The sequence below is a fragment of the Metarhizium acridum genome, assembly GCF_019434415.1.
Source record: "Metarhizium acridum strain ARSEF 324 chromosome Unknown scaffold_577, whole genome shotgun sequence".
NCBI lineage: Eukaryota > Fungi > Ascomycota > Sordariomycetes > Hypocreales > Clavicipitaceae > Metarhizium > Metarhizium acridum.
In genome coordinates this window covers 462375-482176 of record NW_027094045.1, presented here as the reverse complement: position 1 = coordinate 482176, position 19802 = coordinate 462375, and the positions used below count along the sequence as shown (strand labels likewise).

The 19802-nt window shown below is 52.0% G+C and overlaps 6 protein-coding genes across 6 annotated transcripts; 2 read left to right on the top strand and 4 right to left on the bottom strand.

Moving 5' to 3' along the window:
* Positions 1-714: 714 nt before the first annotated feature.
* J3458_021028 (uncharacterized protein) lies at positions 715-2971 on the bottom strand. The gene is made up of 3 exons (XM_066122358.1): positions 2588-2971; positions 2197-2425; positions 715-2129 (listed from the first exon to the last, which is right to left on the bottom strand). Exon 3 carries the CDS (start codon positions 1943-1945, stop codon positions 1118-1120), a length of 828 nt encoding a protein of 275 aa, XP_065972612.1. The 5' UTR covers positions 1946-2129; positions 2197-2425; positions 2588-2971; the 3' UTR covers positions 715-1117.
* Positions 2972-3261: 290 nt separating this feature from the next.
* J3458_021027 (uncharacterized protein) lies at positions 3262-4768 on the top strand (the record flags this gene model as incomplete). The annotated part of the gene is made up of 3 exons (XM_007812584.2): positions 3262-3750; positions 3800-3994; positions 4052-4768. The coding sequence occupies 3 exons, from the start codon at positions 3262-3264 to the stop codon at positions 4766-4768; spliced, it is 1401 nt and encodes a 466-aa protein (XP_007810775.2).
* Positions 4769-4958: 190 nt separating this feature from the next.
* On the bottom strand, positions 4959-6070 carry J3458_021026 (uncharacterized protein; the record flags this gene model as incomplete). The annotated part of the gene is made up of 2 exons (XM_066122357.1): positions 4959-5237; positions 5309-6070. The coding sequence occupies 2 exons, from the start codon at positions 6068-6070 to the stop codon at positions 4959-4961; spliced, it is 1041 nt and encodes a 346-aa protein (XP_065972611.1).
* A 4209-nt stretch (positions 6071-10279) lies between these two features.
* Positions 10280-11807, top strand: J3458_021025 (uncharacterized protein). The gene has a single exon (XM_007812582.2). The coding sequence runs from the start codon at positions 10285-10287 to the stop codon at positions 11062-11064; it is 780 nt and encodes a 259-aa protein (XP_007810773.1). The 5' UTR covers positions 10280-10284; the 3' UTR covers positions 11065-11807.
* J3458_021024 (uncharacterized protein) lies at positions 10330-12256 on the bottom strand (the record flags this gene model as incomplete). Its single annotated transcript, XM_007812581.2, has 1 exon — positions 10330-12256. One exon carries the CDS (start codon positions 12254-12256, stop codon positions 11267-11269), a length of 990 nt encoding a protein of 329 aa, XP_007810772.2. The 3' UTR covers positions 10330-11266.
* Positions 12257-14957: 2701 nt separating this feature from the next.
* On the bottom strand, positions 14958-18303 carry J3458_021023 (uncharacterized protein). The gene is made up of 6 exons (XM_066122356.1): positions 17665-18303; positions 17138-17564; positions 16059-17066; positions 15680-15974; positions 15364-15622; positions 14958-15304 (listed from the first exon to the last, which is right to left on the bottom strand). The coding sequence occupies exons 2-6, from the start codon at positions 17218-17220 to the stop codon at positions 15093-15095; spliced, it is 1857 nt and encodes a 618-aa protein (XP_065972610.1). The 5' UTR covers positions 17221-17564; positions 17665-18303; the 3' UTR covers positions 14958-15092.
* Positions 18304-19802: the final 1499 nt, after the last annotated feature.

Here is a 19802-nt window from a genome sequence, read left to right as displayed (position 1 = left end):
CACTACGTCGCGCACCATCTTTGAAGGGATCGTACTGCCACGATGGAAGGGCTTCCAAGTGACACTGCTCCCAGAAGGCCCGTTTCTAGCTTCTATATTGAGCCAGGAGCCTCAGCGATCCATGCCCTTTCAGCCTTTCCAATCGCACCTTATCCGCTATAAGCTGTGCTCGAACGTAATGCCAGATCTCGTTGACAGTGAAGGTCGGGGTACGTGGAACTGCATCGTTTGGATACCTGGGATAGAGTGGGCGATAAAAAAGACTTCGCCGTGCATGATGCATGAATATCTGGACCACACGGTTCACAGGATAGGCAGATTTTCCCGCTGGTGACTTTTATGCGGACTGGTGGTGTCACTTTGTCAGCTTTAGCATAGACCTTGAATGCATCGCAAATGCGTGACTGACTTGGGATTCTTGTCCAAACGTCTCTGTGAAGAAAACTTGGCAAGTGTCGAGGAAGGAAAGAATCCGTAAAGCCCCTGGTGTCAATGTCGCTCCTTGACCAAAAAGTACATGGCACATGCCAGCTAAGAGTCGGAATGTTTACAACCTTGCTTCAGAGGCAGCGCTCAGTTGAGCCCTTCAAAGACAGAGGTCGGCATCTGATGAATAGGTAATTACTGAGAAACAGTATGAATAATCTCAAATTGACTAGACTTATGTTGTATCGTCGGCCAGCCTGAGGCATAGCAAGTACGACATGTATCCAAGGCACTTCCTTCACAGACTTAAAACTGATCATGTTCAAGTTCAACTTATTTCAGTGTTGGGTGGATGGGGCAATTCCACCGATCCCATTGTATACTATCTAATGATGCGCATCGCGGCAGCTGTTCTCAAAACGCAATACTCTATTCCAAGTCCATCAAACAAAGTCTTTGATAAAGAAAAACAAAGACGAAAAAAAAAAATGACATTTAAAAAAAAAATACTCAAAGAAATCCTGCACGGCATCTAATCCCCCGCAAATCCCGGCTTATATCACCATCCTTTGTCATAGCTCCGGTTGATCCGCCCGCTTCACAAGAGAAGTGTGTTTGCCGCTCACATTGTGCAGCAGCAGTGTGTTCCTTCGGTTCGACCGTCTGCGTTGTGAAGTCGCGAGATGAGGAGTTAGGGCATCCGCTCCTTGCCCTTCCCTTTCTTGTTGTGCCCGCGGGCAATGTCTCTGCCAAGTCGACTGAGCGCCTCGCCTTCACGGACCATATTTTCGCCAAATTGACGAAACGCATCGAAGTCAGCTCTGCTGGGGAAGTCTTTGCCAATGTGGCGGAGCGAATCAGCATGGCGCTCCATGTTCCTGAAAGCTTCATCGATCGCATCGGCTTCATGGTCAGAGAGGCTGCCAATTCGAATGCCCGCATCGGCGTCAAAGGAAGAGAAGTTGCCAATTCCAATGCTCGGACCAGGTCCAAGGTTGATTACTTGACACGATCGGTGGGGTTTCCAAGTGATCTCGGTTTTTTCCTTCATGCTTGTCTTGCATTTTCTAAATTGTCCATTTTGCTTAGCCTCTTGGCACCAATGTTTTTGCTCGACCTCGCGTGTATCTGTTTTGCACTTTGGGCAGCGCTCAATAGTCGTCTGAATCTCGCACATGTTGATGTTTGTGGTGATTGTCGTAAACTGTGTCTGTTTGCTCGTCTTTTTGTGTATTTGATTGTTATTTTTTTGGCCCAGGTATGAGAGAGGAAATAGCACGCTGGGTGGCATGGCTGAAACAGGGCATGCCACGGGTCTTATATATTCACCAGACGAGGATTCACGCCTCCTAATTCTGGCACTTATTAAACTTTCGTTTTTTGCTGCATTTGTCACACCGGGTCGTCGCCTCTGCCTCTGGGGAGCCCCCCTCGGTGCAAGTTCCCCATCCGGCATTCTTCTGAGCCTCTTCACATGTATATGTATAAAGCATTGAGGTAATAAGCGTCTTGCACTCATCGCAGTTAATACGAGCTCTATACTTGCACAGGTTGATGTTCATGGTAATCGCAGTGAAGTGTTTTGTTGGCAGAGTTGGTCGTGAGGATGTATCTGAGTTGATGAGATGACTGCCACTCAGCAGGGCCACGGATGTTATATATAGTTGCGATAGAGGAATCACTGCTTTAGATTCGTAAATGTTCTATACATCGGTCAGGTTCATTGCATTTGTTGCACAAGCTGTCCACCGCATCTTTTTGGCGATTTACCTCTCTTCTCTGCCTCTTTGCACCGACGGCTAGACCCATATAGTTCATAGACCTTTATGTTTCAAGTTGTGCAGTAGGCAACGTGATATCTTTCCCGCACATGTGATTGTTATAGTGATGGCAGTAAAGTGTTGTGCTGGCCGGAGTTTGATCGTGAGGCTACGGCTTGCTTGGTGGCGAATGCAGCTTGACGGTCTGCAGGCACTATTTGTACTCTGACGCGGGGACACTAATTGCTTTTCAGTCAGACGCGGGGGAAACCAAAAAAAGGCCTGTTGTTCGACTGTTCAGCCTCCATTTTTCTCCAGAATCTGAACATGGAATGAACCTACATGGCCTTTGTTCAGGGTCGGCCCGCTAGCTGCCATGTTTCGCTGAATTGACAACATACCAGAGCTATACAAAGGACTCACCTTGAAGCAAAAGGAACCTGAAGGGATAATAACAAGCTTCCAACGTCACATTTCCCGCTCTCGGGCACGATGACGACCAGTTCATAATGTATTCTATGGTTTGTTCAGCGCGTGGTTTGTCCTGTCACAGCTACAACTTGGACATGGATGCTCAACTATGCAAATACAGGCATACATCATCCATTCAGATGCAATACACGAAAAGAACAGGGAGACAAACCCCGAATCATGTCCGGGGTGGGCCTTTGAGATGCCCTTGTTTATACGCAACGGCGCTGTTCCTTCCATCCAACAAAGGGTTGATGGTGCAAGCCCCTGGTAGTCATAGTTGTACTACATAAAGAGCGATCAAGAGACCTGCATTGCCGGAGGCTCCTCCACTTTTGGCAGTGCAGCTGGCATAAGACACAACAATAACTGATGTACAAATGTAGTCGTAAGTCATGAACACATCATCTCACACTGAGTATTGCCCAGGATAACAGGTCGTCCAATAGAAATCCTCAAAAAGGTGGAGTTTGTTCCCAAAAGGGCCCAGTGCGGGCATCAGCTCCCCACCAAAAAAACGACATGGAGGCAGGCGGGCCTCGAATCGTTCGTTCCATGATGCCATGCTGGACACTTCGCATCCACTCTCCCATATCCAATTCCCATGGAAACGTGGCTAGAACAATCCGGAGCCGTAGGCCTAGACGGCCTAGAGGTTGCCGACTTCCCCGTTACCGGGCGGGGCGTAAAAGCGCGGCGGCGCTTCAAGCAAGGCGAGCGGATTCTCACCATCCCAAGCGCCCTTCACTGGACCGTTCAACACGCGCAGGCCGATTCGCTTCTCGGGCCAGCTCTTCGTTCTGCGCGGCCACCCTTGACAGTCGAAGACACCTTGGCTGTATATGTCCTCTTTGTCCGGTCGCGCGAGTCGGGCTATAACGGCCCGCGAAGCCACGTGGCCGCGTTACCTACGAGCTACTCCTCAAGCATCTTCTTTACAGAGGATGAGCTGGAAGTCTGCGCCGGCACTTCACTATACACCATCACGAAGCAGCTAAAGCAACGGATAGAAGATGACTACAGGGACTTGATCGCGCGAGTGCTCGGGCCGCGTCCCGATCTCTTCCCGCTCAACAAATTCACCATTCACCATGTAGGCGCCGCGTGTGATTGTTGCGATGCAGCCACTAACCGCAGTTCAGTACAAGTGGGCTCTCTGCACCGTGTGGAGTCGTGCCATGGATTTCGAGCTGTATGACGGGAGTTCAATGCGTCTGTTGGCGCCCTTTGCGGATATGTTGAACCACTCGTCCGAGTCTAAGCAGTGCCACGTGTACGATGCGTCGACTGGAAACCTGTCTATCCTTGCGGGCAAGGACTACGAAGCCGGGGACCAGGTATGTGCCTTGTTCCTTGGCACTTGTCCATGTCACTTACCTTGCGTTTTTACCCAGGTTTATATCCACTATGGTTCTATTCCCAATAGTCGTCTTTTACGGCTGTATGGTTTTGTTATACCCGACAATCCAAACGACAGCTATGATCTCGTTCTTGCAACGCATCCCATGGCGCCGTTTTTCGAGCAAAAGCAAAAGCTCTGGGCATTAGCTGGGCTTGATGCGACATGCACCATCTCCCTTACTCTTGCGAATCCGCTGCCGAAAAGGGTCCTTTGTTATTTACGGATTCAGCGACTAGACGAATCGGATCTTGCTGTAATAAATCTTCAACAAAGTAATACTGATACTGCATATGAGAAAATTAGCAATTCCAACGAAGTGCAGGTCCTGCAGTTCCTGGTAGAGTCCATTACTAGCCTCCTGGACAGTTTCGGAACTCAACTAGAGAAACTCGAAGAACAACTCGCCAAGGGCATCTACCCCTCAGGAGGAAACGCATGGGCAGCGGCACACGTTAGCTTGGGCGAACAGCGCGTACTAAGGTTGGCGAAAAAGAGAGCCAAAGACCTGTTGGCGGCGGTTGAAAGCGGAAGCAGCCCCGAAACCCCGTTGCCGGCACCGGCGCAAGGTGCGAATTGCGGAAAAGGCCCTGGGCAGTTGATGCTGTGCGGGAGGTGCAAAGCCGTCATGTACTGCGGGCGAGCGTGTCAAGTGGCGCATTTCAAAGACCACAAGGCGACGTGTCGAGCTATAGTTTCCAAGAAGAGTTAAAAGAAACGAATATACAAAGCGGCAGCGAGCAAACGGCAAGCCATGACTGTTCCGCCAACACCCTCAACTGCCACATCGTCTCAAGACCAGCGACAAATTGTTTCTCAGGGGAAAAAAGGTCCATCGTGTCTCATTTTCGATTATAGATAAAATACATGCGTCCCAGTGACATGCCAAATCAAGTCCCATTTCACGCCTTGATGCGCAAGACAGCCTTGCCAAAGTTCTTGCCGTCGAACATGCCCACCAGTCCCTCGGCAGCGTGGTCGATGCCCTCGGTATACGACATTTTGGCCTTGAAGCTGCCGTCAGCAAGCCACTGCTGCAGCTTCTCCTGGTGCTCCCAGTAGTAGGCAGGGCCGAACTCGGGGTTGCTGACAATGAAGCCCTGCATGGTGAGCTGCTTGGCCACGACGAGCATCAGGTTGCGGATGCCGTACGCCTGGCCAGCGTTGTTGTACTGGCTGATCTGCATTTAAAAAAAAAAATACATTAGCACAACATGTTTCGTCGCAAGACCCAAAACCGAGAAAAACTGACCATTCCGCACGCGACGATTCGTCCAAAGTCATTGAGGCTATCGAGAGCCGCCTCCAGGTGCTCGCCGCCGACATTCTCGTAGTAAATGTCAATGCCGCGGGGGGCGAGGCGCTTCAAGGCATCGCCCGGCTTCTCCTTCTTGTAATTGAAGCCGGCGTCGAAGCCGAGCTCCTTGGTGATGAAGTCGAGCTTCTCGTCCGAGCCGACGGATCCAATGACGGTCAACCCCTCCTTCTTGGCGATCTGGCCAACCAGCTGGCCGACGGCGCCGGCGGCCGACGAGACGAAGATTGTTTCTCCCTTTTTGGGCTTTCCAATCTTGTGCAGGCTGGACCAGGCCGTGAGGCCGGGCATGCCCAGGGCGCCGGTGAAGAGGGCCAGGTCCAGGTTGTAGGGGTTGTGCAGCTTGCCGACGCGCTGGCCCTTGACGTCGGCGATGGCGGCGTACTCGGCAAGGGGGGCGTAGGCCTTGACAATGTCGCCTGCGTTGAAGTCGGGGCTGTCGCTCTTGACGACCCTGGCGACGGTGTCGTTGACAATGGGGTCGTTGGGCTCAAAGGCCGGCGAGTACGACTTGATGCTGGGGTCGCGCATCTTGGGGCGCAGGTAGGGGTCGAACGAGGCATAGAGAATCTCGACAATGAGACCGCCCTTGGGGGGGTTCTCGAGGTCGATTTCGCGCGTTTCAATGACGAGGTCCTGGCCGGGGACGGGGAGGCCCTTGGGGACCTGCTTGTAGACCAGAGTCTTGTTGGAGACCATTGTGACGAGATAGTGCTCAAGTGCTCACCGAGGAACAGGGTGCGCGAGACAAGGCTCTTGGGGTGTGAGAACGAAGAGTAGGGTTTCAATGTTCTGTTGAAAAAAAACATGGCGTCATCAAAGTCTATTTATCCTCCGCATTCGTCTCGATGAACAGACGCAACATCCGCATCGATTTCTAATCTGGCTTTCCGCTTCTGTAGATTCCCCCGACTCGGACTAATCCGAAGAAAAGTCCGCCACAGGGAGATGAAGAAAACCGCAGTGGCAGGTTAATAAGACTATCCTCGTCGATCCACGGGCGGAGAGGTTTTGGACGCCCAGCTTGGACCCACTTTTCGACCCGTTGGAGGAGAACGGAGTTTTGGGCTTTTCCATTGGAGTTTTGGATGGCTCGGTTAGTCAGACGGCACCAGCTTGAGACGTATTTGTCAGGCAGAGATGCCGGTCACTTATGAAGAATAACTTGCCGGGGCCCGGGTTGGGGGCCGCATCTCGATCTCTGCGCTTGCGCCTGGCATGGGTGCGGTGTTCCATGGCCTTCCGTGGAATAATACGGGCATTCGATTCGTCGCAGGGGCGGCCGAGTAGAACTCCAATGAGGGCCTTGTCGTGGATGCCCCCGTTGAAAATCCTCAATAGAGACAACGACGGCAACTCAGTGCGTCTCACGGCTGGCAGAAGGCAGAGTGCGAATGCGGTGGTGCAAAATGTGTTGTCAATGGTCAGACTATGTCGCCCGAGTGTAGTTGTCCAGGCCCTGGACTTGACCTTCGGCCCAGACGATTAGTCGTGAGCAGCGACGAACATTCATTCACCTAGACAATGCTTATCACGTATCCCCTAAAAGCAGCGAAAGACTACAGTTATGTAGCTGCGGGGATACGCAACCAATTAAAACCTTGATTTTACATGGTACATTAGTCCCTGAATATTTTATGATAATATAAGTACCCATAAAAATCTAGGTTATAAAACGCTACGTCATAAACGCCATAATCTTCACTATTATTAATGTCACTTGAGGTCACCAGCTGCTACCCGGGGCCCTGTGGATACCGTGACCTAGCTGTAGTCTTCGCTGCTTTTAGGGGATGCGCTCCCTCTTCGGACCCTTCCGCACAGCCGAGAGCATGCGACCCGCGCCCGTCCTTTATTACGGACAGTCATTTACTTTCTCATCCGCGGCGGATCTTTGCCGATCTCTTCAGCGCTACGACGCCGTGCGGAGTCTTCGGCTGCACGAGCAATCGACCAATGGCATTCAACTCCCTCTCGGTATTCGAGTCGATGAGAGCATTTGCAATGGAGAGCATGGCCGAATCAATTCATTGCAATTAGCCTTACGCAAGTGATGTAATTCCATGCCTGGACGAAGCACGTAACTCGCTAGGTTGAAAGCGCCAAAGTTCCAGAGAACATTAGCAGGGGGCGCAGATATCATGTAGTCAATGTAATGACACCAACTATACCCCGTCTTTTGAAGGCGGTAGATAATAATAGTTATCCCCTATCCCAAAACTCAGCTCCGAAACCGCAAGGTCATGGGTGGTAAGGTGGAGGGTCTGCGGGACGGCATCACCTTGGAAAGCCGAGGGAGATGGTGGATGCGGTTGCTTGACGATTCCTTGGCTGTGTTGACTTTCGAATGGCCGGGCAGTCTTTTGAACAGTCTTTTGCATGTCCGACGCATAGCGGATTGTGCGTTTATTTTACTTGCAGCAGAACCATAAGCAGGAAGAATTCCGTGTCGTAGGGTAGTGCGCACCGATGAAGCTGACAAATTACTGCCATGTGAGGAGGGCTACTATCTCTATTCCCTTTAGTCATACTAATCGAAGCACATTGTCGCAAGTGCTATGTAATAATCAAAAGATTACATGAGATAATATCAGGCAGAGCACTCTGGCCGGATGGTAACGTAATAGGGAGATTGTTCAGAATATTAGGTGTTTTGTCTCTTGTATGTTCTATAGAAGAAAATATGTTCTGATATTGGGTGTAGTTGTGTGATTATCCTGTAATCCCATGCATGCTGCCTGCAGCACGTCGCAGTTTCCCATCAACTTGACTCGGGGTCCTCGATGGATGGCACAGGGCTACGTACTGTGGAATATCACTACGTGACATTAGTGTGGCCGGGCTCGGCATGTGGCGCGTATGCTTCTGCTGTTTTCCAAAAGACGGGTTTAATGAGGCAAGCCATACCCAGGCATGGCTCCGAAATGTTCATCAATTGGGTTGATTGGTGATGTTGCTACCGGTCCAGGCTCCATTACCTCGGACTACAAGTTCCACGACAGGTGACTCTCTGGAAGAACATATCCACGTCACCAGAGACTTGCTCCTAGCAACTTGTAGGCTCGTGGCTGTACGAGATGAATATTCCTTTTCCTCAGCTTCATTGCTGTTGGGTTTCACGGAACATAAGTGTCCCAGAGATATCGTAACTGGAAGCGCTGCAGTTGGTAGTGGATCTTCCACTGCCTGTCTAGATCAGGGCCAAGTTGGGACAAATGGACCTCTGATATAGACAGAATCTCCAGGCTTTATTCATGACGTAGCCGCAAATGGTACGCGCCTCAACAGTCAATCAAAGACGCAAATAAAGCAGACAAGTTTGAGTGTAGAATGTCCACCACACGCGTCACATGGGGTAAGTTGTGTTTCGGGGTGGTAAGTTTACCCATAGTCACATCGCGCAGGAAATGCTTGCGATCCTTTGCAAAGCCTTTTCCCGCTGCAGCCAAGTGCATGTGTAGAAGCGCATGCAAAGCAGGAAATACGTCACTAACAAGGAGGAGCTACTATATGCAGTATCTAGTCTTGGGCGATGGCGGGCTTGAGCAATGCTGCAGTCAAAGTGAGTCTGCCCGTTGTTGCCATGAAAATCCATGAGTAAACGGGGCAATGCCGCCAAGGCGTGGAACACGAATCATCTTTTATAACGAAAGGGGATCGAGTAGCTACAAGATTGAACACTCGGCCGCTACGTGCTATTACAGTCCACTATACCGTTAAGCCACAGGATAGTAATACGCTAAGAATTACAACCCTACCAACTCTTGTAGTGTTTTTTATTGAGTACTATGAGTTTGTCTATGCTGGGATGTAACATACGCAGAACAACGTTGCTCTAACCCTAAAGCCCTAGCTTGAGGCTCTATAGGATAAATAGTAGCTTGCTAGCTAGACAGTACTAGATTAAACTATTTCTTGTTAGTTGAATAGCTTTAATCGACCATGCTAGAAACAGCCACTATTAGTAATGGACCCGGCCAGTTATGCAGTGATCTAGCCCATTTCGCCTATTCGCGCTTTTGGGCATGGTACTTGCATCAAAACGTACGTACCCTCAGCAGACATATAAGTGTAGCTTGGTGCGCCCTTGAGTTCAATAGTACAAGAACGAAAGTTCTTGGAAACTACCCGAATTGGTCCCTTACGTAGACATCCAACACCATGCCACTGTGGTCATTTAGAGTCGAATTCTGGCTTCTAGGTCAGCGCTACCACAAATGGGGTGTCGATGTACCATAACCCGTGCAGCTCCATTTTCCCACCAACGAGCGACGTTGAATCTCCAAAGGCAAGAGGAAATTGGCATCGGGTACAATCTCCCACCCGGTCTAGAGGCTTGCCGGAATGAAGTTGATGAAAACGGCATCAAAGAAGGTTGGTTCTGAAGCAAGTTATTGCCGCGTCTCGAATCATGGCCCACACAGTCAAAGTTTCTTCAGTTATGTAAGTTTTACACCCAGTGGCACATGAAATAGCCTACTCCTCGCAGTACATGTTGGGCAAGACGCATGCTACCGGGTCTGCCGACTATGATTGTGACACCAGTCTCACCCAGAGTCCAGATTCAAGGCTGGTTTACAAGTGGGCGTCTGAAACCTCAGACTCGTCTACGTACATGCTAGCCTTTCGGCATGATTGAGCCACACACGGCACGGCCGTCTGACAAGTTGCAAGTGCCGAGTCCCGGCATCAAGCGAGGCGTTTTGTTTGCCTACTTGTCTGCAGTCTCATGGAATAATCTACTCTGACAGGTGGATTTCTTTTTTTGGCATGTCGCAGGCTTGTGTGGCTTACATCTAGATTCTATATAAGAAGCCGGTACTCCGTGATTCCATGTATATTTATACCACCGGCAACGGCAACCCCTTCAACTAACCCCCCCATAAACACCATCCTTTTACAACACCGTCAAGATGCACCTCTCATTCAACGCCGCCGCCATGGCCACCATCTTCTTGGTCGCGCACGCCGCCGCTGTCGCAACGCAAGGAACCCGGGCAACATGCGGCAGCGGCAACCTGGATCTGTCTAAATGGAAACTCCAGCTTCCCACAGGCACCCCGGGCCACCCCACGGAGATCTCGCCCTCGGAGCTCTGCGACGGCTACTCGAGCGAATTCTTCTACATGCAAGACGACGCGCTCGTCATGAAGGTGCCCGGAGGGCCCTCGTCTGGCAAGTGCGTCACCACGCCCAACAGCAAGCACTGCCGCACCGAACTCCGCGAGGTCAAGCCCGCCTCCTGGAACCCCAGAGCCAAGACGAACCGCCTGGTTGGCGAGCTCAAGGTCACCCAGAACGACGGAGAGATTTGCATCGGCCAGATCCACATTGACGATTCCATCTCGACCAAGCCCGTCGCGGAGCTATACTACAACGCCAGGGGAGGTTTGTCCATGGGCGTCAACACGTGCCGGACATGCACCCAGAAACGCACCCCGATTGACAACGTGCCCAAGGGTCAGCGATTCAGCTACGAGATTCGCTACGAGGGCAACAAGCTGTCTGTCAGCATCAACGGCAAGGCCTTCAAGACGCTGAGCACCTACAACTTGGATGCTCCCAAGAGCTACTTCAAGGCGGGCAACTACAACCAAAAGGATGTTCCTACCACGGTTCAGTTCTACAAGATTCAGACTAGCCATTCTTCACATGTCGTTGACGGGACTCGCCACGGCCTGTTTAGGGGTTAGTTGACAACTCTTAGTCTCTACATGTCATCAGCTCACGAGCAGGTACAAGAGCGCAGAGATGACGCGCCCCAGCTCTCCCCATTGTACATAACATCACCGCGCAAGTCTTGAACAGTCACGTCGTATATAGTCAAAAAAGCTGCTCGTATCCGTAACCAATGGTTGCCGTCCGACGTGTGTATCGTGTCTCTGCTCCCTCGCCCTAGCAACACCCGTCCAACACCTGCTTCTCCTTTGTCGGACACAGCCCGACTTTTGCGGTGCTCGGCAGCTTCTTCAGCGACGCCACCCATTTCCACGTATCGACAATCGTCTCCCTTGCCGGCCGCACCGTCAGCCCGGCCCCGAGGGCCTTGCGCACGTCGCACGAGTACACGGACAAGTCAGCCGGCGGCAACCACAATGGCAATTCCACCCACGGTGCGACGCCGGCGTCCACGACCCTCTGAGCCTCCATCCAGCAAAGCTCCGCACGCCCCCCGGCGACGGTGTTGGCGGCGTCGAGAAAATCGCCGAAAGACACGTGCCCCATTTCCGAGACGAGATTGTACGGTCCGTCGAGCTGCTCCTCGGCGGCCAAGATGGCAAACTTGGCCAAGTCCCGAACGTCGATGAACTGCAGCCCCAAGTCCCTGGGACCTGGTGCCAGGGTCACGCCGCCGCGCTTCATTCGCAGCAGCCACCATGGCAGGCGCCATAGCCATTCTGCCGGCCCGAGAATGACGCCAGGCCTGATGATGGTGTGAGGCAGCCCCGAGCCGGAGACGATGGACTCCCCTTGTACCTTGTCCCTGATGTACTGGTTGTCGGTCTCGCCGGGGTCAAACAACGGCGTGGACTCGCTGTACGGAGCGTTGCCCCTTTCAAAGTCGTACACGCTTATAGTCGAAATGTACACATAGTGACGGACGCGGTCGCCGAGTGCTTCCACGGCGCTCTTGATACCGGCCGGACTTGAGGACCACGTATCAATGACAACGTCGAATGTCAGGCCTTGCAGGGAATCGTACCCGTTGGGGAGGAGACGGTCGCCGACCCTGCTGGCAACTCCATCTGGGGCCGGGCGCGTTCCACGATTGAAGAGAGTGACGTGGTGGCCCTTGGAGACGGCTTCCCGAGCCGCGTGAAGGCCGGCAAACTTGGTCCCGCCGAGGATGAGGATCTTCATGTCGCCAAGTTTTCCAATCCGCATGACCAGTGCGTTTGAAAAGGAACTCAGACGAGTGGAAGCGAGGCCTGCTGCATTTGTACCATGGATACGCGTCCTGTCCGGCTGTCAGGATTCTGGGAGCGAACTGGACGTATGGCGGGGGCGCCATTCAACCCATGTTGAGCTTCAGTCAACAAAGGACCTCGCCGGGCAAGTGGTCGATAATTCCGTTCCATTGGTCCATGGGGATGTTGCAATTATCTCTGTCGTGAGTGTTTTGCAAAACAACGCCCCTGGGCTTGAGCGTACGCGCGAGATTAGACGGCCGCCGATGCATGGTGGTACAAATGAGGGCATGCAGTGGCAGGATGCTGCCGTGGTGTTGAGACAAGAAGCTCAGGGATTCAGCCTGGCGAAACCTGTTTTTTAAGAAATTAAGTAAAGGCAGACGAAGACGCCAAGTCTGTATCGCATGTTTAAATGTGACAACTGAGAGATGAGTCTGGACGAAGCGCGGTGAGGAACTGTACGACCGAGACCAAGGTGGGCTCCGGGTGTCATTCCTCCATCATCGCTGTTGCACGACACCGGGCCAAGCCCGATAAGAATCGCTCTGCCTTTCTGGCCTACTTGGTCGGCATATTGGAGTTCAGACTGATGATTTAGTGTACCGAAAGGCTCTTCCTTATAACTTGGATCATCGGGAAAAAAGGCCACTGCAGTGACTTTCCCCCCGCGCCGCATTCTTCTAGGAGCAAAACATGTCCGCGTTTCCATCCCGCCACGATTATTCCACCATAATCATCTCGTCATTGTGCGACGAATCCAAGTGGGCCAGGCAGGGGTGAGACGGGTCGGGCATGAGCGAGGGAGTCATGTCATGAGGCACCGACCGATATATATACCGCAATACGATCTCCATCTGTAGGAGGTCCTCCACTTTTGGCAGATTCGTAACAAGTCACCACTGCCAGAGGGAATACATTAGGTGTCAGCGTAGAAATTGTGCTGCTCTGTGCATAGTACTGTGCTAAATAGGCAGCTTGCTACGATTGTCGATTCTGTTGCGGAGTTCTTGTAACACCCAGCTTGGTTGCGTCACGATGGCTTCACTCCGGCCGCAGGCTCAAGGACCCGTGAAATTCACCGTTTTGAAGTTTAGAATAGTCCCAAGAGATAGTGTTTCCCCTGCAATTAAGAATCTTGTCCATGTCGCCTACTTGTACCAAAACTTCAAAGGACAAAGTTGATGCAAATTACACCAGAAAATACGACTGCATATGCAACACTTTCTTCACATCACTAGCGTTGCTTTTCATCAGAATACAAATATGCTTCCAATATTACGACACCGATCTCATCAACATCGCAACAGAAAAGTCAGAGTTGTCTACTACGAAATCGACCTTGCTTTCCGCCCCCCTCCAAATACATCTTCTGCCCTCCAGAATACCTCTCCGTCGGAACCAGCTCCGGCGCATCGTGAACAAGCATCCTATTCGCGCAAACTTGGGCAGAAACATGCAGAAAGATAGACATGTTCCACGAGCTGGCAAGCTCCGGCTGGTGAAATACGCCGTCGATGATACGGCTCAGCCACGAGTTCGGCCTCCTCGTCCACAATACGGTCCACGGCCAAGTCGTTGGCGAAGACGGTTTTTCCTGCCCCGTCGCGTCCATTTGCAGCAATCATGGTACAGCCATCATTGTGCTGGGGGACGCTGGCGGCTAGGTATGTGAAAAGATGATTTCACGACCTCTCCATTTCCACTAGACTTGAGGCCGTGGAGCACTGCATGTTCGGTGGCTATACGGCAAGAACTCATTGCCACCACCCGAAGCGAGGCTTGCCAGGAGTGTACCAAGTGTTTTCAGCTCAAGCGGGGCGAGCATAACGGGTTGCATTCAGCATCATGAAGTCTGTTGTTGCTCTTGACGATATCCACGCTTCGCTTCTCTTGGTTAGGCGCGACGTGATTCCATACTTTTCGGATATAAAGCATAAAATTACTTGCAGAAGACCGCTGAGGAGGCAGGGCATTGTATAGTGGTCATCTGTGTTCGTTATTCCTTTCTGGTCTAGCCGAATCTCGTTCCAGATGGTCTGTCGCATACAATACGGTCCAACCTACACTGCGCCAAATGCGCCGGTAGTGATGACTGACCCTGCCACGAGGGACAAGTCCTGGAATTCGAATCATTACTACAAGGAGGGCGAGTGGATTGTGGAGTGGCTAGCCAGGGGGTTATGAAGCAGCATCGCACGTTGACGACTTATTTGGGTGCCGTGCTCAAAGTTGGTCTCCGAATACGGAGCTTTGTAGAGCTTTTGCCGACAGGGGAGGAGTTGGAAAATGATGTTGTGGAAGAGATCGGGTGGATGAGACGGGTGTTGTCTGTTGATGAGTGCCAGGAAGGGGTGTATAAGTTGACGTAGCTGGGGCTGATTCAATGAGACGTGACCCGGGGCACAGTGGGAGTGTGTGAAGTGATTCCAGCACCGTCTTTTAGGCACGGTCTGAGCCACAAGACACTGGGAAGCGGTATCAAAGTCTTCTGTCTAAATAGGTTGCAAGACCTGACTGAGTGCGTACATGTCCATCCGGGCCTACTGCCTCTACCACCAACTAAAAACAGCCGTCAACTACTACACATCAATTTGGAAATGTCGGCTTCCGCAAATACACCTGCCAGGCGTATAAAAAATCTCCATTTCAAAGGGCATATTATACAACACAGGCCTAGAGTAAGCAAGACGGAACAAAACGCTTCATATTATTCATTGCACTGTAGGCCAGCTACATAGGTCATTCGAATCAGTAATGAACATCATGACGAATGTCGCTAATACCCCGCCGCAAATGCTATATACAATAAACTACCATGATGACGGGCCGATGGGCTCCGTAACATTGGGAATAAATTTCCTCGTAACGGCCTTCCTCGTGTAATCCAATGTCTCGGTGTAAACAAGATTTCCCCACCAGTCAGGGAAGTTCTTACCACTTAGACCAAGGGCGAGGGCGACGATAACGACGCAGAGACGCGAGCCGATATCCAGTGCGCCGGAGAGAACAAAGTTGTACTGAGCTGTGGCAAATGTTTAGCAAGGATTACTCGTATTTCCAGACATGGAAGAGCCAACTTACACCACCAGCCAAAGAAATAGCGTCGGATGAAGCCGTTGAAGATGACGCCAACAATGACCCAAGGAAGAAGGTAGTAAAGGGTAGCGGGAGGAACAAGGCCGCAAGCACTGAAGATGGCGGGCCAGATGATATATCGAGCAAAAGAGCGGGGGTAGCGCCTGGCGACGAAGTACTGGATGGTTGGACAAGCGGCACCAATGAACCAGAACCAGTTGGTCCAGGAGTAGATGCCACCGGCACCGAACACGCGCTTCGGACCCTGTCAATGGCGGGTTAGAAGAGTCTTGATGTGGGCAAAAATCATGGGCCAACTTACAATAACACCCCAAATAACACTGGCATTGTAGAAAGTGGCAGCATTGGGGCAAATCAGTCCCTGAGACTGCTCATCCGTGCAAATTCCCTTGATGTTGCCAATGACAAAGTTATAAGTGGCAATTTGCACAACAGACAACCAAATCACAGCGAACGCCTGGGCGTAAAACATGCTGCGAGGAGGAACCTTCATGTAGTGACCAATCTTCATGTCAGAAATATAGGTCAGACCGTTGGCGCAAGTCATGTATCCCCAGGACTTGAACAACATCATAGCAATAGGGCGCCCGGGGAGCCTTGGTGAGGAAGAGTTAGCTACCAGAACTCAACAACACTCCCGTAATCTTCCATCACACACTTTCGACGGGTAGAAAACTCACATGTAACCGAAAATCATCTCAGTGATGACATTGAGACCAGGTTGCTGATTGGTGATGGCCTGGATCATGCCAATGGGAACGAACAAAACAACCCCAATCAAAATACAGACAATGTATGCCCACCATGGCAAGTGGGTGGTCCAGACTTGGGAGGCGATCATGCCAAATGCAAAGGAAACAATAAAGATGAGGGCAAACCACCACTCTGGGGCCTCCTTGTACTTGCGCATAAGTTTCAAGTGGATATCGGGTTCTTCCGAGCGAGAGCTAAAAGCGCGACGCCAAATATCAGGGCCATAAAAAAGCCCACAATGGAAGATGGTAGACATGAGGGTGGCAAAGGACATGCCGTAGGAAATTGAAAAGGTTGCACCAAGCAAGATGGGCGAGTATGCCTGATAGGCGGTCTCGTTGACGGTATAGTCAGGGCTTAAGATTCGGGAGGTATTGTAGGGTTTGGCAAACCGGTCCCAGTTCTTGTTGGCGCTAAGCGGCAAATACTTGTACTCGACCGGGCCGCCGTAGGCCAGGCCGATAGCTCCAAGCAAGCAGATAAGAAGGCCGAAACCCACGTTAAGAATGGCGAAGAGAGGCGTCTGCAACGGACTCCCTAGCCAGGATGACACACCAAGCCAATCGAAGGTGATGGGCAAGATACCGAGACCAGAGACGTGGCCGAATAGCTGGTTGACGACGACGTTATTCGGGGCGATCCAGCAAGCAAACGTAAAGTACTGAAGGAACGTGGCAAAGACTTCAGGGATCCACTGGTACACAAAGGTAGCTAGCGAAACGATAATAAAGAACTTGTATCGGGAAATTTGCCAGCCATTCGTACTGGCAGGGTCAGAAGGAACATGTTTATGCAGCGAATGCATAACCGTGCAAGTGACTAAATTAGCAGGCCAGACCATAGATGCAGGCCAGACCAGAAAACGACGAGCAACACCAGCAATGCCAAAGCCCATGGCTTGAGTGGAGATGATAAGCAGGATCTGGAAGCCCCATCTGTAGAGGAAAGCTCATTAGCACCAAGGAATAACTATAGCAGTGCAAGCGGATATGAAGCGTTATCTTACCCGAATCTTTGCTTGTAGAAGACCTCTTGGGCCAGCAAGATGTCGATGGCGTAGCTGTAGGTTGAGCCAGCGGCAGTCATCATGGTGATGATGGTATGCTCCTTGACGTTGAACGGCCCGGGGTTGAGGTTGTACTTCCAGCCAAAGAAGCTGCGCTCCTTGTTCGGGAGAATGTTGGCCAAACCGACACCAAGTCTGCGTGGAGCGAATTTAAGCAACCTGTCATGGTTTGATTGGATTGCAACTTGCAATGATTTGTGACATACGGGTAGGCGATCAACTGCACCACAGTGGACGAGATGCTGGCGGATGAGACATGCATGGAGAGGAGAACGTTGCAGGCGGCAACGACTGTGCACAGCAACGCGCCAAGGAACCAAGCCCGGATAGTGTCAACAGGAATATCGTGCTCGTCAGATGGGGGAACCTAGATGAATGGCATTGTCAGTGCCTGCCAAACCAACCTTGGGTCACAGATTCACGTCTAGACGCCGGCAATGGAGGCCAGGCGAAGCGGGGAAACGTACTGATGCGCGGACTTCGGGATAGGGAGAGTCTTCCTGGATGAGGGTTTCGTCGACGACGGCTTGCTTTTCGACGTTTTCTGATGCGAGAGCATCATCAATTGTGTCGAGCTTCTCGTTGTCCAAGAAGGGATCCCATTTATGCTGTCGGCGGAAGGCCTTGAGCTCTTGGGTGGGATCACCCATGACGCCAGCGGGAAGTTCTTCCTCGCCAGACATTTGCCTCTGCGAGAGGCCGAAACGGTCCTTCAAGCCCATTGCGGGAGTCGGGTGTGCCAAAACCTTTACTCTATGGTTGGGGATGCAAGGTTGCAACGAGGATTATGGACAGGAAGAAGACCCCCAATGACGAGAAGTAGCGGAAGGGGAGGCAAGACCGGATGGCAGGAGTGAGTCCGGCGGTCGGCGGCTTATCTATATATGTGAATTCAAATAGCTGGCGACGCTTAGTTGTTGATATCGGACGGGCCAAACGAAGGCCCCTGTCAAGTAGCGATCCAGTTCATTCTTTGGCTTCCAGCTTCCATCGGTCTGGCGGACCAGTCGAGTCGAGAACGAGCGTCCATCAGTATCAATTAGCTCAGGGTATCACACGCTAAGATCCGGGATCATGCGGAATGAGCCAGAGATGGAGCATTAAGCATCGCGCGCTTGGCCGTTGGTCCTCTCACCACTTGCCACATGAAGGACCTTTTGCTCAGATCCCCAAACTACCCCAGCTCCGCACGGGCGCACCCACTTCGGCAGGGGACCAGGAGAGCACGACAGAGCACACGAGGCGTTCAAGTGGCCCTGGATCGACAGCAAACCATGTTCTGATGTGAGCGCCCGCGCCGGGGTGGGCCGGGCAATGGAACTTTGGGAACTTGTGTACGGAGTCTTAAATGGAAATGGAACAAGGGCCGCCAGAGGGTGTGGGGAGGGCACCAGTTGACCAAGGGGCTGGCCGGATGCGGCGTTTCGACAAAAGGTCCATGTTTGCAATCGATGGCAAGCTTTTGGTTGACGATGGATGGAGAAGACGTGACCGAGGCATCATCATTTGGATGTTGGCTTGTCCGCACGCGCCAAGTCTTGCAAAGTCAGTCCTGGGTGCACCTGCCGCAACAATGGCGTATGTTCCCAATGACTGTCAGTCCTTCGCCCCCGCTCCCATCCTCACCTCCATACCAAGGCGCTTCGACGTTTCCTCCCGGTTTGTTCATCAGATTCCAAGTCACGAGGCTCTCTGCTATGCCATTCTGATGCCAGAATCGTGATTGCCGGCGAGCGGTCCAACGCGGCACCATTGTCCGTGGCACAGGTCATACGAGAGTCGAAGATCCACTGGAATGGGACGAGATGAGTCTGGCCGTCCGGCGCCACCGTGATTGAGACTTGGGCTTTATTCGAGATAAGGCCTGTGGCTGCAATGGTCCGCATTGCTACTTACAGCATCTCGCACGCCTTCATGGCCATGGGCATCAATGACGCGCCGAATTTATCCAGGTTATCGCGCTCGGTACAAGTCAGGTGGGTCAAGCACGCTATGATCCCTGCAGCCATCATGGGAATACTACCTACTTAACCTCTTATCTGCGAAGCTGCATGAGCAATAACCCCCGTCTCGCCTCCTCGACGGCGGTAGCTTCCAGCTTGGCACTGACCGGATATGAGGGTTGGATCGCTTGGCAAGATGACATTGAATCGCCAAGGTACTTGGCGCGCAGATTGCGCTCCCTGACAATCGAGCTTGGGGCTTCCAGCTCAACGCCTGTGGCTGTCCTACTCCGGCCAGACGCTGGCTAGTTTACTCCTTTGACGGATCTTCTCTCCAGATGGGCTGTCAGCGAATTGGCCAACGAAAGGGATGCGCGGACTTTTCAGAAACGCAGAGTCAGCAAAAGTTCCCACTGCAATCGCTCCCCGTGATCAGGGCTTGACAATGTAGAGGTGGTGCGGGTGACGCGCCGATTCGTTCCAAGGCGGAATTGGCGTTCTGCCAGTGGCGGCGTTTTACGCCATTCCGAATAGCCGGCTCGGCTGCCCATTTGGGCAAAGGACATCTGGATCCTTTTGAGTGTCTTTATCAGGGCCACTTGCATGGTGGATTGTGCCTCATGTTCAACGCCCATTGAAATGATTGGGGTCACTGGCGCGAC

Bases quoted from the DNA above. Each gene is read 5' to 3' on its own strand.
- J3458_021028 (XM_066122358.1), bottom strand. From the start codon at position 1,945: ATGAGTGCAAGACGCTTATTACCTCAATGCTTTATACATATACATGTG.
- J3458_021025 (XM_007812582.2), top strand. From the start codon at position 10,285: ATGCACCTCTCATTCAACGCCGCCGCCATGGCCACCATCTTCTTGGTC.
- J3458_021023 (XM_066122356.1), bottom strand. From the start codon at position 17,220: ATGATGACTGCCGCTGGCTCAACCTACAGCTACGCCATCGACATCTTG. The intron at 15,975-16,058 runs GTGAGTTTTCTA...TTCCTCACCAAG, and splicing joins GAGATGATTTTCGGTTACAT to GCTCCCCGGGCGCCCTATTG. The intron at 15,623-15,679 runs GTAAGTTGGCCC...CGCCATTGACAG, and splicing joins GTGTTATTTGGGGTGTTATT to GGTCCGAAGCGCGTGTTCGG.